Source organism: Rissa tridactyla, chromosome 22 (genome assembly GCF_028500815.1).
Source record: "Rissa tridactyla isolate bRisTri1 chromosome 22, bRisTri1.patW.cur.20221130, whole genome shotgun sequence".
Taxonomy (NCBI): Eukaryota; Metazoa; Chordata; class Aves; order Charadriiformes; family Laridae; genus Rissa; species Rissa tridactyla.
The window spans coordinates 5,468,427-5,482,919 of record NC_071487.1 but is presented as its reverse complement, the minus strand read 5'-3'; the positions used below and the strand labels follow the sequence as shown (position 1 = coordinate 5,482,919).

Below are 14,493 nucleotides of genomic sequence, written 5' to 3'. Positions count from 1 at the left end.
GGAGGTGGCTCAGAGCAGCTGTAGCCCTTCCCGAACGCCCCTGTGGGATCACTGTGGCCCTTGGCCACATGAGGAGGGGGAGGTAGCTTTGCATCGTCACTCTCAATCTGATGGTTGTCCTTTACTAATGCAGCTTAGTATCAGCGAAGGGCTGTGTCTGGTCCCAGCGGTCCCTCTTGGTCCTGTGGAGCGAAACAGGCCAGAAGACACCATGGTACCCGAGTCAGGTTCCTGACTGGGACAGTTCAGCTTGGAAGAAAACCAGACCGATGGAGGCAGCCAGTTAATAAACTTGCGGGGAATGAATCGAAACATGCGGGCAACTGCTCAGGGCGAGGGCTGTGCCAGGCTGTCCCTTGGCTGAAGCTCTTCTGAGGTTTTTAGCTTGAGCCAGACAAAGAGGCAGGAGAATGCCCATGGTCACTGTAGTAGTTCAAAATAATTTTACTTTAAAATTTTATTTATATCTTAAAAATAAACATCAGTATTAAAATATCAGTAAACAAACCTGTGAAACCAAAGCAGTGAGTACAGAATACATACAGAGCAGTGTACTAGAGAGTGGCTGTGAGCATCGTATGTTAACTTCAGTGCAAAGCTGAAACGCTGCGAGGACAGCAGCGTCTTGCCCAGAACAAGTTCCTTGGGGAGCACTTCCCAGCTGACAGCGTGGCTCAGGCCAGGCTGGCGTGGGCAGGAGTGATTCTGGGGGAGGCTGGGCCAAGGAGCAGAGGTGGGGGCTGCGACACGCAATACCTTTGTGAAGGATTCAGAGAGCGGAGCCGGCTTCACATGCAAAAGCCTCTTCTTCCTGCTGGTCATTAGTCCTTACTCTGTCTGTCCCACCCTGCCTGCTGCACACGCACTCGCACAGATGCGCACACGTCCTTCGACATACACATCCATCTCCGCAGCCCCCAGCGCTCTCCCAGCTCTTCTTGCAGGTCTTTTTCCTTGGAGCCATCCTCAGCCACTCTCCCCGCTTTTGGGAAGGAAAGCGGGCGGAGAGGGACGTGGGTGTGGGCTCCCCTTCACAGTCAGTGGCTGCTTAAAATGGAAAAAGTTTAGGGAGTGAGTGCTATCTTTCCCTTGGGAAAAGGTCCCTGCTCCTCCTGTGGGGTATCGGCGGGGCAGTCTTAGTCCTTAAACGTGTTCATGGGTCTTGACCCCCTTCTGTCAGCTTGGCTGCTGCCCCAAGCGCCCAGAAGTTTTGTTCCCATTTAGCAAATCAAATTACCAAGTGATTTCGTGTTCAGCTCCATCCTTTGAATAAGCAATATAATTTTTTTTTTTTTTTTGCTTTGTGTGCATGTGCTAGAAACGATTCGGATTTCAGCCAGGAAAGGAAATGCCACAAAAGAAGGGCAAGTACTTCAGTCTGGAAGTGCTCCCAGCCTGAGGCAGCGTTAACCAGCTGGTTTGTGTCCCCTCTCCCATCGCTGAGCACCGTTTCCCTGCCGGCACCGCACAGCGGGGTCCAGGAGCTGCTGCCCGCTCTCCTGCAGCCCTGCTCAGAGCAGAAACCAGGGGCTGTGTTTGTTTTCTGCTGTTCCAGTGAGTCGGTGACTTGCGGAGGGCTCCCAGGTTGTGGGGGGGAGCAGAGGGGATGGGGCCTGCTTCCACACGCTGCGTTTCCCACCCCAAGGTCACTTGATGCTTGGTTCTTCTGTAACTTGTGGGGGAGCAAGGTGGCTGTGCTTCCAGCAGCAGAGACGGCGAGTGAGGCCCGGGGATGCCGCCTGCTCTAGTGCCAGGAGGGTTAAAGCATCTGCAGCCACAGAGAGTGATTCAGCACACAAAGGAGTGGCAGGAGAGGGGACATAAATCCCAGCCTAGTGGTGATGGTGTCACACAGCTGGCCCCTAGCTGGATCCAAAAGTCACTTTAATTTGGTTTCTTTGGGCTCCCAGGGCCCTTGGTGGCCGTCGGTGGTGTTCCCTGCTGCAGAGAGAGCACGGTCACAAAATGTCACCAGAGACACCCCTCCAGTGACTCCTGGTCGGGGCCAAGCAGGCTGGGTCCCTGCTGCTGAGGATGCACCAAGCATGTGGCACCTGGGACGCTCTGCTCTCGCCCCTGCAGAAGGTCCCCCTTCCTGGGGAGCATCATCTGTGTCACAGCCCTGGCCCCTCCTATGGGGCCACCCGCCCACCGTGCAGCTGAGCCAGTGCCATGGTGCCACCTCCATGGTCCTTGTGTGGGACCGGGCAGGTGGCAGAGCTGGGGGGGGGGCGCGGTACTCACGGGCAGCTGCGCCTTCGTGCCGTTGAGGTGGGCATAGAGGAGCACGGCGATGTTGCTGTGGCCGGCTTCCAGTGCGATGGCGACGGCGTTGTTACCGTCCTAAAATGGAAGGGAGAGCAGTTGGGAAGGGGTCTGGGGACACGACACGGGGTGGGCAAGTGTGCCCGGGCCCCAGCGGCCGAGGCTTACGCTGTCCACGATGGAGACGTTGCAGCTGGGCTGAGCCAGCAGCAGCTTCACCGTTTCCACGCGGCCGTGCTCGCAGGCGCACATCAGCGCAGTCGAGCCCTCCTCGTCCTGCAGGTTCACGTCGGCTCCGCAGGCGAGCAGGGCTTCCACCATCTCCTGCCGGCCGTGGCTGACGGCCAGCATCAGCGCCGTCTGGCCAGCCTGCGAGGCAAGGGACACTGCCAGGCTGCTCCCGCTCCGGCTGTGCTACCTGCTCTTCCCGCTGCCCCAGGGAGGGACCACTGCCATCCCCAGTGCCCACAGGGTCTCTGAGCACCTCCCTGGCTGGAGATGAGGGGTGGGTGAGACCTTGAGAGCCCTGATACCAGGCAGAAGCAGCTCCTAATGTGATGCCCTCCCCATGTATCGGCCCTTCCATGTTTTGGAGACACAGGCCTGCCCTTGAAGGAGCCAAGCGTAGCCCTGGCAGCTCCTTGAGGGGGGGGGGGGGGGGAAGAGGGTCAGGACGTGGTGGCCCCCCGTCCACACCAACCTGGCTGGCCTTGGCATTGACATTGCCCATGCTGAAGAGCCTCCTGACCACGTTCATGTCGTCTTCCTGCTCAACAGCCGCCAGCGCTGCCAGCATGAGAGCTGTGTAGCCGGCTTTGTTCTGGTGGTCCACATTACAGACCCCTGCGGGGATGGGCAGAGCGGGGGGGGAGGGGGGGCTCAGGGTGCTGTGGGGCTGGTGGGGGGCACAGACCCAGCCACGTGCCTGGTGCCCACCCTGCCCAGAGTGCTGCGAGCTGTCCCACAGCCCCGTGGGCACAGACCTGCGATGGGTCCCGTCCCCCCCCACATCGAATCTGGGCTCCCAAAGGGCTGGGGTGGCTGCTCAGACCACCCCCCCCCCCAGCCCAGGGCAGCTCTCCCTGCCCCTCTGCTGCCAGCGCCTTCCCCACACGTTTGTCATGGCCAGGATGTGACCTGGAGCACAGTGGGACGGTGGCAGGGGGACGTTCCCGGGGCTGGGGAACACTGACCCGTGTCCAGCAGCAGCCGCACGATGTGGAAGTTGGAGTGGGAGACACTGTAGTGCAGGGCCGTGTTGCCGTTCCCGTCTGCCAGGTTCACCACGTGGGCCAGGAGAGCCGGCGAGACCTCGGCGAAGGCCAGGAGGTGGTTGGCGACCGTGTCGGGGACGGATGACTTCTGGCTGGACAGACGGAACCACTCCTGCAGGACCAGGCCGCTGCTGGCGAGCTGCGGGCGGCGAGCGGTGCTGAGCTGGGGGCTGCGGCTCCATCCCCCACCCCCAACGCTCTGCACAGCCCCGCACCCCTCCCCGCTCCACAGGGGACTGGGTGAAGGGACGACCCTGAAACCCCAAAACCGTGCTGGGATGGCCCGAGCCGAGTCCACACGGGTTTCGAGGTATCTGGGACAAATCCTGGAGCAAAGGGCTGTCTTTTGGGGGAAGGCGCTGAGCTGGGCTTTGCTGGCCCATCTCTGGGGAGGGCCAGCCCCGGGGGAGGACCCTGGCAGGGGCCGGGCGTGTGGTCCCACCCGCAGCACCCCACTCACCACCTCTTTGCTCTTGGTGGCCCCGGGGTGGCCCAGGTGGGTCTTGACGATGAGGCAGGCCTCCCGCATCCTGGGGCTCAGCTCGAACCTGGGGAGAGCACGAGGGCGTCTGCGGCGCGGGGCTGCGGCGCCCCCCCAACGCCGCACCGGCGGGGGGGCACCCCGAGCTCCCCCGTGGGGATTCTGCTCCTCTCCCCGATGCCTGCGAGCCTCCAGGAGCTCCCCGCGGTGCAACATCCAGCCCGGTGGTTGCACCCCAGCAGCTTCAGCCTCTGCAAACCCCTGCTGAACCGAGCCTTATAGGGACGTGCTCAGGCACGATTTACCCATTTTTAGGCCAGTTTTTTTTCCTTTTGTTGAAAAATGCCATTAAGGGCTGTTGGGTTTCTTTTTTTTTTCCCCTCCAAATTCTCCAGCAAAGAGGCATCTGGGGCCTCAGCCTCATCCTTTCCTTAGCAGACCCAAGAAGCTGGAAGGACTTTTTCCTGCCAAATGATTTCTGCACGAGCTGAATATGTTTTTCCCATTGGCTGCACCGAAACCAGGGCAGACGCCCCGAGTCAGCGGGGCTGGTGCTAGCCCGTGGCTCCCAGCTGTGCGGGGCAACAGAGCCTTCCCCAGCGGCACTTACTTCTCTTTCACCTCAGGGGGTTCTGGCAGGGTCACACCGTCCCCCTCACGTTCCCGTCCTGGCTCGCTCTCGCCTTCCCCGACCTCTTCGTCCGAGGTGTCGGTGTCCCCCTGCTCCTCGCTATCGGAGCTGTCGGCCGAAGCCTTCTCGGAGGAGCTGTCTCCTTCCTCCTCCTCCTCCTCCTCGCTGGACGTGCTCTCGTACCTGCACGGAGGGTACAAGGTACGTGTTGCCCAGTGGCAACACGGCACCCAGCTGGACCCCTCCAGACCCCCCATTGCCACTGCCCCCAGCCCAGGCCGGGGATGCTGGGGGCCAGGGCTGGCCCGGGGGGGGTGGCAGAAGCCCCTCAGCACGTACTCCCCGTTCAGCACGCCCACAAACTGCAGGCTCTTCTTGCTGCCCTCGGCCTCACTCCGGGGGGGACCGTCCCGCTTCTTCATGATGGACTTCAGGGCTCCTGGGGGCAGAGAGACGGGTGTCAAGGGCCAGAAAGAAGGAACGTCCCTGCACGGCTGCCCGGGTACCCCAAACCCACCAGACCCCAGGGTGGGCACAGGAGGGACATGGGCAGCGTGCAGGCAGCTGCTGTGACACAGGTAGCGTTAGCCTTGCAGGTGCTGTCCCCAACAGGGCCACCCTCTCCCTTCCTGCAGGAATGTCCCAACCCAGACCCCGGTGTCATCCCCGGAGCCGACTCACCGGCCGCAGGGCTTGGGGCAGCTCCACCATCCCGCACCAGGGACGGGTCCTGGCCGCGGTGCGTCGTCTCTGGCGTGGCTGCCCTGGGGGCCGGGCTGCCCTGGCACGACCCCCCCATTGCTCCCGCACCCTGTGCCGAGGGGCTGCTCGGGGCATCGCCCGCGCCGGGCTCTGTCTCCTCGCCTGCCGGGCCAGCGCTGCCCACCTCGGTCTGGCTGCCCTTGTCTTCGCACCTGGCGGCCGAATCGGGGCCGACTGCCACGTCCCGCCCGTCGGGGCGGCAGCCCACCCCGACGCAGGCGGTCGGCGGGCAGCACTCCACGCCCGCTTCTGCCGTCTCCGGGGGGTCGCCGGCTGCCCGGCTCTGTGTCACCACCGCTGCCTCCACCAGCACCTCGGCCACCTGCGGCTTGGCTGTCACCTCCTTGTCCGCCCGCCCGCGGGGCCGGCGGGCGCACACCTCCAGCCGCAGCTCCTCCAGCTCCCGCGTGGCCTCCCGCAGGTGCCCCTCCATCAGGGCGATCACCTCCTTCTGGTGCCCCACCGTCTGCTGCAGCAGCTCCAGCTCCCGCTCCGCCTCGCTGGCCAGCCCCAGTGAGGACTCCAGCACCCAGACGGCCGCATCCCTGCGCTCCCTCGTCCCGCCATCCGGCACGTCGCCGCCCTCCTGCTGCGACCGGTAGTAGAAGACGGCATCAGTCATGGCCCGGTCCTCACCGACCGCCACGGAGCGGCACGGCCTCTCGGCAGCCCTGGGGCTCCTGCCCGGCAAAGCCCTGCTGCCCCGCTCTGCCACAGCCAGCTTCTCCGTCAGCTTCCTCAGCTCGGCGATCTTGCTCGCTCGCCCCTTTGCTGGTTCTGCTTCGCTCTCCAGCCCCACTCGGGGCGGCTCCTCGCCTCCTGCCGCTGCCTCGGAGCCGGAGGGGTGACCGAAAGCCTCACCGGGCTCTGCCGACAGCTTCTCCATCAGCTTCGCCTTCTCCCTCTTCAGCTCGCAGATCTGCGTCTCCAGGAGGGGGATGGTTTTCACCTGCTCCTCCAGGTCCCGGAGCTGCCGCAGGGCCGCGGCCATCTGCTCCCGCACGTGCTGCAGCGGGGCAGCGCTGAGCCCCGCCGCTGGCGTGCTGCGCCCTGAGCTGCCGGGGCTCGCCCATCCCCAGCCTGCCTGGCCCTCGGCGCCCACCGGCACCCAGGGTGGTGGCTGACTCGGGGCACCTGGCGGGCCACCGTGGGAGGGACCACCAATACCCTGCAAATGGCCCTGCTCCTGCTCCAACCTCCTGCTCGTCTCCAGCAAGGTCTTCTCCACCCGCGGGTTTCGCACCAGGCACTTGCGGGTGGGAGGTGGGAGCAGCCGCACCGGCGGCGGTGGCGAGACGGGGTGGGAGGTTGGCTTGTTCGGGGGCTCCAGGGGTGCCCGGCTGTACGGGGACAGCAGCAGCGCGGTCCTGCCCTCCTCACTGGCCGTGGAGGCGAGGGACTCGGTGGAGGTCCAGGTGCTGGTATGGCTGCTGGGGCTGCGCAGGGCACTGGGCGGCTGCCGGGCCCCTTTTGCCCTGCGAGGCAGCGGGACTTTCTTGAGCGTTTGGCCGCTTTCGATGTCATCAACATATTTCAGGAAATCCAGGTCCAGGAGGAAGCCATAGGGGGTTTCCACTGAATATGAGCTCTTCTCCCCATCGTCCTGGTCCCGGTACAAGAACGGGCCCCCGAGATCTGCAAGAGGAGCAGGGACGGTTAGGCAGGGACCTGATGGAGACAGGAAGGCTGTTGCAACTGGGTTATACTGGGATTTGCAGCCTGCAGGCCCCCTCCCCACCGCGATGCTGCTGGCAGTGCGCCCAGCAGATGGCCTGTCCCCGGCACCCTCGCTGCCGCCGAGTGTCAGGGGGTCGGTGCTGGGGTGAGGAAACCCATCGGGACGGGACGGCTCAGCCCCGCCACTACCCTCACGGTCCTGCTGTCCCTGCCCGGTGATGACCCCGGTCCCTTTACCTGGGAGGTTCTGGTTCAGGGGCGCAGGCTGAGCCATCTTCTCCCCCGGGATGCTGCTGACCGGAGGACCATCAACCTGCAACAAAAACGGGGCCGCGTCTGGTGAAACCCTGCAAATGGGGGGCCGGTGAGCCCCATGAGGCCGCAAACCACTGCCCCCAGCCCGGGGAGATCCCCGCAGCCACCCCTCGCCATCCGCCGGGCCCCCCTTCGCCTGCCCCGGCCCCGGTGCCGTGGGGCTGACGCCGGAGGCGGCTGCGGGCGGGCGAGCACGGCGCTGCCGGTGGGGCTGGGCAGGGTTTGTACATTTAAGGAATGCTTCGCAGCCCGGGGCCGGGAGGGCCGCGGCGGTCGGGCTGCCAGCTCCGAGGGTGCAGAGTCATGAGTCAGAGCTCGGCTGCGCTGGGGGAGCGGGCTGGGGAAAAAAGAAGAAAGAAAAAAAACAAAAAAAACCCCAAAAAACCACCAAAAAAAAGAGGCTGCGGCCTTTACGGGTGCGATTCTGAGTGAAGTTTGCTTTGGATAAAGGGAATCGATGCTTTTGCAAAGCCACGTGACCGCAGGCAGCTGCCAGCACCCGTCGGTCGCTGGGTGTGATGCCCATCCTCGCCGCCCGGGCTTGAAAAGGGCAGGGTGCCCTGCCCTGGCCACCCCCGCCTTGGGGCCAGGGACCCCCCAGCAGGGACCTGCCTGCTTTTCCCTGTTGATAACGCAGGGTAAGGCCCAGCGAGAGGCCGGGGTGGGGGTAGGGGGGGGAATGAAACGGGAGCCTGGTTTTCCCAGGAGCCAGGCGCTGGAGGAGAGCCAGCGGGATGCGGCTGCGGTCCAGGGGTGAGTTCATGGCCGGGGGGAGGAGAGGGGGGGAAATGCCAGCTGTGAGCGCTCCGCTGGGCCCTGCCACAACATCTGGCAAAATCTGGGTGCCAGGGCCCAGGTGGGAAGCGCTCCTGGCGGGAGCGGGATGGGGGCAAACAGCACCCCAAGAGCACCCACTGCCCCTGTGCGTGGTGTCACCCTCTGGGGACCTGTGGGGTCTCTGCCTGGCGGGGACGCAGTGGCCCTGCCCACGGGCGCAGGTGGCCGTGGGCAAAACATTTGGCACCGGGCTAATTTTGGAAGAAAGCAGGGGAGGAGGCACGCCACAGAGGAAAGGCAGCTCCGACACAGCCCTAAGGGAAGCCGGGCCTCAGTGCTGCCCAGAGAAAGGCGCAGGATCAGAAAAACACCCGCATCCGTCCCCACAGCCCCTGCCCAGGACAACCGGAGGATCCAGGCGTTTCTAACAGAGATGCTGTGGCCGCCCCCATCACACGACCCAGCTTGGGGACGATGCACTGGTCCCTGGCTTGCACCCACTGCCCACGACACTGCTGCCTGCTGCCCCCCAGCCCCAGCCGTGCTGCTGCGGTTGCCAGCCCGTGGCGTGCTGTGACCACGCGACTACCAGAAGCCAGAGGAGCAGCCGTGGCGCGGGCAGCGCCGGGCCAGGCTCAGGCTGGGCACCCCGGAGAGGCGGCAGCCTCCCACCGTCAGCCCCAGCGCACGGAGCCGAGGGGCTGTGTCCAACCAGGCAGGGATGAGGTGCTTCCCATCAGTCCCCAGGATCCTGGCCCTCTCCCATTCCTCTATCAACCCATCCGCGGCTGATGCACATCCCAACTTCCACCTTCCTCGGGAACGTCCCGGGCCCGTGCTGGCACCCCCCCATTCCCGCACCATCGGCTTTGTGCTCAAAAGTGCCTGCGCATCCCCCACCTCGTCTAATCCCTCCCGCCCCAGGAAGCAGCCGGCTTCCTCCTCCGCACGGTCCTCGCTGCAGGTAGTTAAACAGCACCAGGGCCAGGACAAACTTCCCGCTGGGCTCCGCGCACGCCATAAATCAAACGGGAGGAAGAGGGAGAGCAACGGGGGCCAGAGCCAGCGGGTGCGTTTCCTCGGGGGAAGCGGCCGGCAGCTCCCTTCCGCCGCCCGGCCGGGTATTGTCCTGCCTGGGGCCGCGCCAGGAAAAGCCGCCTCGGCCAGGAGCCCTCCCACACCGCAATCCCACTGGCGGCAAAGGTGCAAGCGCTGCCCCGCTGTCCCCTCCGCTGACCCAGAGACGCACCGCTCGTCCCCCATGCCACCTCCTCCTGCCCCTTCAGCCAATGCCAGCAGCCGCTGTCAACTGTGGGGCTTGACGCTGCCCGTCCCCAAAGCCGGGGGAGATCCTCCCGCAGCTCCCCCCGGCTCTCGGCCGCCGGTACGTTTGATCCAATGGGATGAGCTGGACAAAGGGCAGCAGCTTCTGCCTTCACCCAGCTCCAAAACAAAGGGCTGGCCCAGGCCGATGGGACCTGCAGGCTCCCAACCACGTGCAAATTGCCCCGGGGTCCCCGCTGCGTGCGGACCCCGATGGGGCTCCCTGTGACGTGCGAACTGCCCCATGGCTGCCGGTGGGCTTGGCAGCAAGTGGCGGGCTGGATTTGGGCTGGCGAGGATGAGCAATGGAGGCAGGCAGCCCTGGCAGCGGCGAGAGGGTTAAGTCCCCACACCCACAGCCCTGCCACCGCCGGCACCTGCCCGCCCGGCCACACAAAGCCAGCCTTGTCCCCGGCCGGCCGCCATCACCGCGGCACCGGTTCAAAGAGAAGCCGCTCTCCACCTGGGCTGAAGTCCCAACGGGGAAGACCATGTCGGTCACTTTGATCCCAAAGGCTGATTTTCGGCAGCTTTGGCCTTTCCCCTGGGCACTGGGGCTTGGTATGGCCGGGGCTGGGCACAGGGATGCTCAGGTGCCGGAGGCAGGGCACCCTGCCCCATCCCAGCTTCCCTCGGGAGAAATGCAAGCGTTGTTTCTAACCCTGGCGATTCCGCAGAAAAGCGGGATGGTACCAAGCGAAGCGTCGCTGGGGAGGCTCAGCAGCGAGGGGAGGGTGAGGAGGAGGACGTGCAGGGACCCAGTCGTCCCCGCAGAGGCAGGGCTACGCTGCGCCCTGGGCTCGCGCCTCCATTTCCACCTCTTGCCATTGTACCGACGCCAACACAGGAAACTCGGGGCCAAAACTGGAGTCGCTCCGCTCAATGACAATAAAAAGCCATGTCAGGGAAGGGGCAGCCCGGGCACCTCGCACAACTCGGGTACCACCTGGTACCCAGCCCCAGCCCCAACCAGCCCCCTGGGAGCGCCGGCCTCGAGGTCCATGGGCAAACCTCCCTCTGGGTCCCCAGGCCCCGGGCTGGCAGAGGACAGGCCTGGGGGAGCTATTTTTAAAGCTCCGGACTCTTTTCATCCCTTTCCCTTGCCAGGGGCACAAGTGGGCAGCCCCCACCCTGGCTTGGCCACGCACCACCGTGCAGCCCAAGCCACTCCACCGGCAGGGCCGAACACAGGGAGGCTCTCCCCAGCTCTCCTCCGGAGCCAAAATACTGAGGTCATGAGGAATGTGAGAAGAACAGAGTCCAGAGCAGCCCTGGCCAGCGCGACTTGATTTATCTCGGCCAGGCACGCTTCCCTCGAAGCTGCACACAGGCGATAAGCGCCGAAGCTCGGGGCTGAGGATGTTCCAAAGTTAAAGGGAAACCACTGAGCAAGCACACGGCTTCCTCCACTGCCAGAGACCTGCTGGGATTTGGGCTCCTCACACGGACCAGCCGTCACGCGGGCCCATCACCTGCAGTGTCACCAGTATCCGAGGCTCATCACACCATCCCAGCCCCATCTCCTGCCCCGGGGCCGTACCGGACGGCCCGTGCTCCGTGCCACACGCTCTCCCTGCGTCCGCTTGCCCAGGCCACCTTGGCCATGCTGTCCAGGCTGGGGCTGCTCATGGAGGAGCCGGATCCCGTGCGGGTGGGTGCACCGGCGCTGACCCAAGGATGTAAAGGGAAATGCTTCAGTCTTCTCAACAGCCTAATTTCAGGGTTGGGCTGTTATTTCTGGAGTTGTCGTCATCGTCGGCCCGGTTGGTCGGGAGGTTGCGGTGGCTGCTCGGGCTCTGCAGCCACTCCAGCACCTCGGGGACCTCCCCGAGCTCACACAACGCCTGGACAACAGGCGCACGGTCTGTACGCAGATGTACTCTCACGGGGACCAGATCTACGTGCCTCATCACACCTAGAGCTCTATAGCCTCCTGTATCTCCACTAGAAAACATCTACCACTTGTCCTGCACCCTCGCCAGAGGTGCCCACCAGCATTTTCCACCAGCACCACCCCGATTCCCCCAGGGCTGGTGACACCTGGGGTCGGCAACGAGCCCCGCGGGCCTGGGATCACCCTGCTGCGAGGAAGTGCTCGGGGACGAAATGGTTAAATTTACACCCAGGGCGCACAGGCACAGTCGGGGTACACGCAGAGTGCTGGGCACAGCCCCACGGTGGGTTCTCCATGTGCACGCAGGGAGCACCCCGAGCCCCACAGCACCCCGTGTGCCCTCCAGCACCCCAGAGGGGCCTGCAGCAGCCTGGGGTGCCCTGCCACAGCCCCTGGTCCCCAGCACCCTGGGGTGCCTGCAGCACCCCCAGCCCTGTGGGTCCCCAGTACCCCAGGGTGCCTCCCAGCACCCCCAACCTTGCGGGTCCCCAGCGACCCGGGGAGCCCCACAGCACCGCAGCACCCCGGGGTGCCTGCAGCACCCCCAGCCCTGTGGGTCCCCAGCATCCCGGGGTGCCTCCCAGCACCCCCAGCCCTGTGGGTCCCCGTCACCCCGGGGTGCCTCCCAGCACCCCCAACCTTGCGGGTCCCCAGCATCCCGGGGTGCCTCCCAGCACCCCCAGCCCTGTGGGTCCCCAGTACCCCGGGGTGCCTCCCAGCACCCCCAACCTTGCGGGTCCCCAGCGACCCGGGGAGCCCCACAGCACCCCGGGGTGCTCGCAGCACCCTGCGCACCCCCGCACGTCGGGGCGCCCGCCCCCAGCCCAGGAGACCCCCCGGGGTCTCCCCGCCCCCGCCAGCCGCGGTGGGCGGCCCGGCCCGGCCCCGACGGTACCGGCCCCTCCCGGTCGCGGGCAGAAGCCCCGCTCCCGGTGCCGCCCGGGCGGAGCCCCCGAGGCCCCCCGAGGAGGGGGATGCCGGGGCCGCCCCACCCCGCCGCGGTCCCCGGGACTCCGGAGCGTCCCCTCGGCGGGCCCCGGGCGGCGGCGGCTCCAGGGGCCCTGCGGGGCGCCGCCGGGACGGGCCCCCGCCCCGCCGCCGGAGCCGCTCCCGGAGCCGCCGCTGCCGGCCGGTCCCCGCCGCCCCGTCCCGTCCCCGCCGCCCCTCACCTCGCCGACCGGGCGTCTGGGCTGCAGCCGGGCCCCAGCGCGGGGCCCCGTCCCGGGCCCGGCGGCGGCTCTGGGCTACACCGCGGCGCCGGGCAGCGCTGCCCGCCGCAGCCCCGGGCCGAGGGCGGGCCGGCAGCGGGGCCGGGCGGGAGCGGGCCGGGGCGGGGCGGGGGCGGGCGGGGATCGCCCCCGGGTCCCGGCCGGGACGGGCACCGCCCCCCGGGCCGCTCACCCTCGGCGGGGTCCCCGCTCCCCCCCGCCCCGGCACGGAGGTCCCGCCGCCCCCCTCTCCTCGGGGGAGTCCCCGTCCCCGCGGACCCCCGGGGTGAGATATGCCCCCGTGCCGGTCCCCTGGGGGAAGGAGCGTCCCGGTGAGCCCGGGAAGGGGGGGTGTCCCCTACCCCGATCACCCTGGGGACGGGGAATCCCCTGTCCCGGTTACCCCTGGGGATGGGGTGCCCCCACTCCAGTCACCCTGGGGATGGGGGCGTCCCTGCTCTGCTCACCTCGGGGCTGGTGACCCTGGAGAAAGAGGGATCCCCTTCCCGTGTCACCTCGGCCGTGGGGTGTCCCATGCCTTGAGCTCAACTCCGCTGCTGGCAGGGGGCCTGCGGGTGGCTGGGGTCCAGCTCCGTGCCCCACCGTCCTCCCCCCTGCACAGGCCCCCCCAGCCTGCCCGGCCCCCATGGCCTCACGTGCTGCCTGCCCTCGTCCCAACCACGTCCCACCGCCTGCCCGTGTCCCACCCCGTTCTGCTGGCCCCGGTTGGGCTCCTTGGGCCTGGCCCCGCTGGGTTTTTGGCAGCCCTCCCTTGTCCCAGCAGCGGGCTGTTTGTCTCCTTTTCTTGCCAGCTTTCTTCCCCGCCTGCTTCACGCGCCGGGCGCTCAGCTACCGAGGTCTGGGCCGTCCTCCATCCCGCAGGGATCCCTGGCACTTTCACACCTTAAAGCTCGCCCTCACTCACTGCTCCAACCCTTCTCTCAATGCTGACATCCTCAGCAAGGAGTTTTGCTTCTTTCTCTTTCCTTTTCAGCTGCTGAACCCCCCCCAGGTATTTTTCCACAGACACGCTTCTGTAACACTACTCACGGGAAGAGCAGGAGAAACAAGATGTGCTTCCCGGCGTTCCTCCCAGCTGCCGGCTGTCAGCTTGGGGACTTCCTGAGAAAGGGTTTGCATCCGGACGGAAATACCTTAATAGCCCTAATGGATCTACCTCCACCGGCAGACCTCGTCCCTCTCCAACCCATTTACATACTTGGCCTCTCCGGCACCCTGTGGTAATGAACTTGGTGACTTCATGCCCTCGTTCTGTCTCCAAAGCAGGTCCAGAATAGCACGCTCCTCTCAAGTCACTATTTGGCAAAGAAATTGGTTGGGTCCTCTGTAGCCGAGTGGCTTGCCTCCTCCGTCCACATCTGGAAAGGTCCTAAAGTCTGGCGCGATGAGTGAGGTCCCACTGGTGTCTGCTCACCGGTCGCGCCGCAGAGCTCGTGCCCCGCGGCCTGGTTGAGGGCTCCATGAAGGACCCACGTCCAGGTCTCCTCTTCTCGGACATCCGACAAAAATGTCGCCCATTGCCAAATGGCAATTCTTGTTTCCTCCTTGCGAAGGTAGGGAAAAAACCACATAAAGGGGGAACTGAGGAAAAATGAGCTTGGGAAAGCGATGTCACCCCAGCTCTGCAGGTGCCAGACCTTGCCCATGGGACTGCTGCCGCCCTGGCACAGGGGCAGGGCTGGGAAACGGTGTGTGTGGGGGGCCCTTGAACCACCCAGTGGAAATACAGGCTTGGGGGTGCCTAAATTTGGTGCTGGAGCACAGAACTGTGGCAGCTCAGAGGTGTTTCCAGGCTAAAAACTCAACGGCAGCCTTTGAACAAGAGGTGTGAGGGTTGGTCCCTGCACAGATCAGACTCCTCTGCC

General features: G+C 65.6%; 1 protein-coding gene across 6 annotated transcripts; it reads right to left on the bottom strand.

Annotated features, from left to right (window-relative positions):
- Positions 1–439: 439 nt before the first annotated feature.
- Positions 440–13,606, bottom strand: KANK3 (KN motif and ankyrin repeat domains 3). 6 transcript variants are annotated; one of them, XM_054181974.1, is made up of 11 exons: positions 13,315–13,606; positions 7,328–7,403; positions 5,333–7,048; positions 4,991–5,090; positions 4,631–4,834; positions 4,000–4,087; positions 3,459–3,678; positions 2,966–3,108; positions 2,434–2,634; positions 2,245–2,343; positions 440–1,941 (listed from the first exon to the last, which is right to left on the bottom strand). In XM_054181974.1, the coding sequence occupies exons 2-11, from the start codon at positions 7,362–7,364 to the stop codon at positions 1,885–1,887; spliced, it is 2,865 nt and encodes a 954-aa protein (XP_054037949.1). In that variant the 5' UTR covers positions 7,365–7,403; positions 13,315–13,606; the 3' UTR covers positions 440–1,884. The 6 variants fall into 6 exon arrangements, with proteins under 6 accessions (XP_054037949.1, XP_054037946.1, XP_054037947.1 ...); XM_054181971.1 differs by lacking the exon at positions 13,315–13,606 and adding an exon at positions 13,075–13,216; XM_054181972.1 differs by lacking the exon at positions 13,315–13,606 and adding an exon at positions 13,075–13,216 and having other exon boundaries at positions 440–1,938.
- Positions 13,607–14,493: the final 887 nt, after the last annotated feature.

Excerpts from the sequence above, each read along its gene's own strand:
- KANK3 (XM_054181971.1), bottom strand. The coding sequence starts at position 13,143 with ATGGGACACCCCACGGCCGAGGTGACACGGGAAGGGGATCCCTCTTTC. Across the intron at positions 5,091-5,332 it reads TGCCCCAAGCCCTGCGGCCG|GAGCCCTGAAGTCCATCATG; the intron begins GTGAGTCGGCTC and ends CTCTGCCCCCAG. Across the intron at positions 1,942-2,244 it reads GCACGAAGGCGCAGCTGCCC|CAGGGAACACCACCGACGGC; the intron begins GTGAGTACCGCG and ends CTCTCTCTGCAG.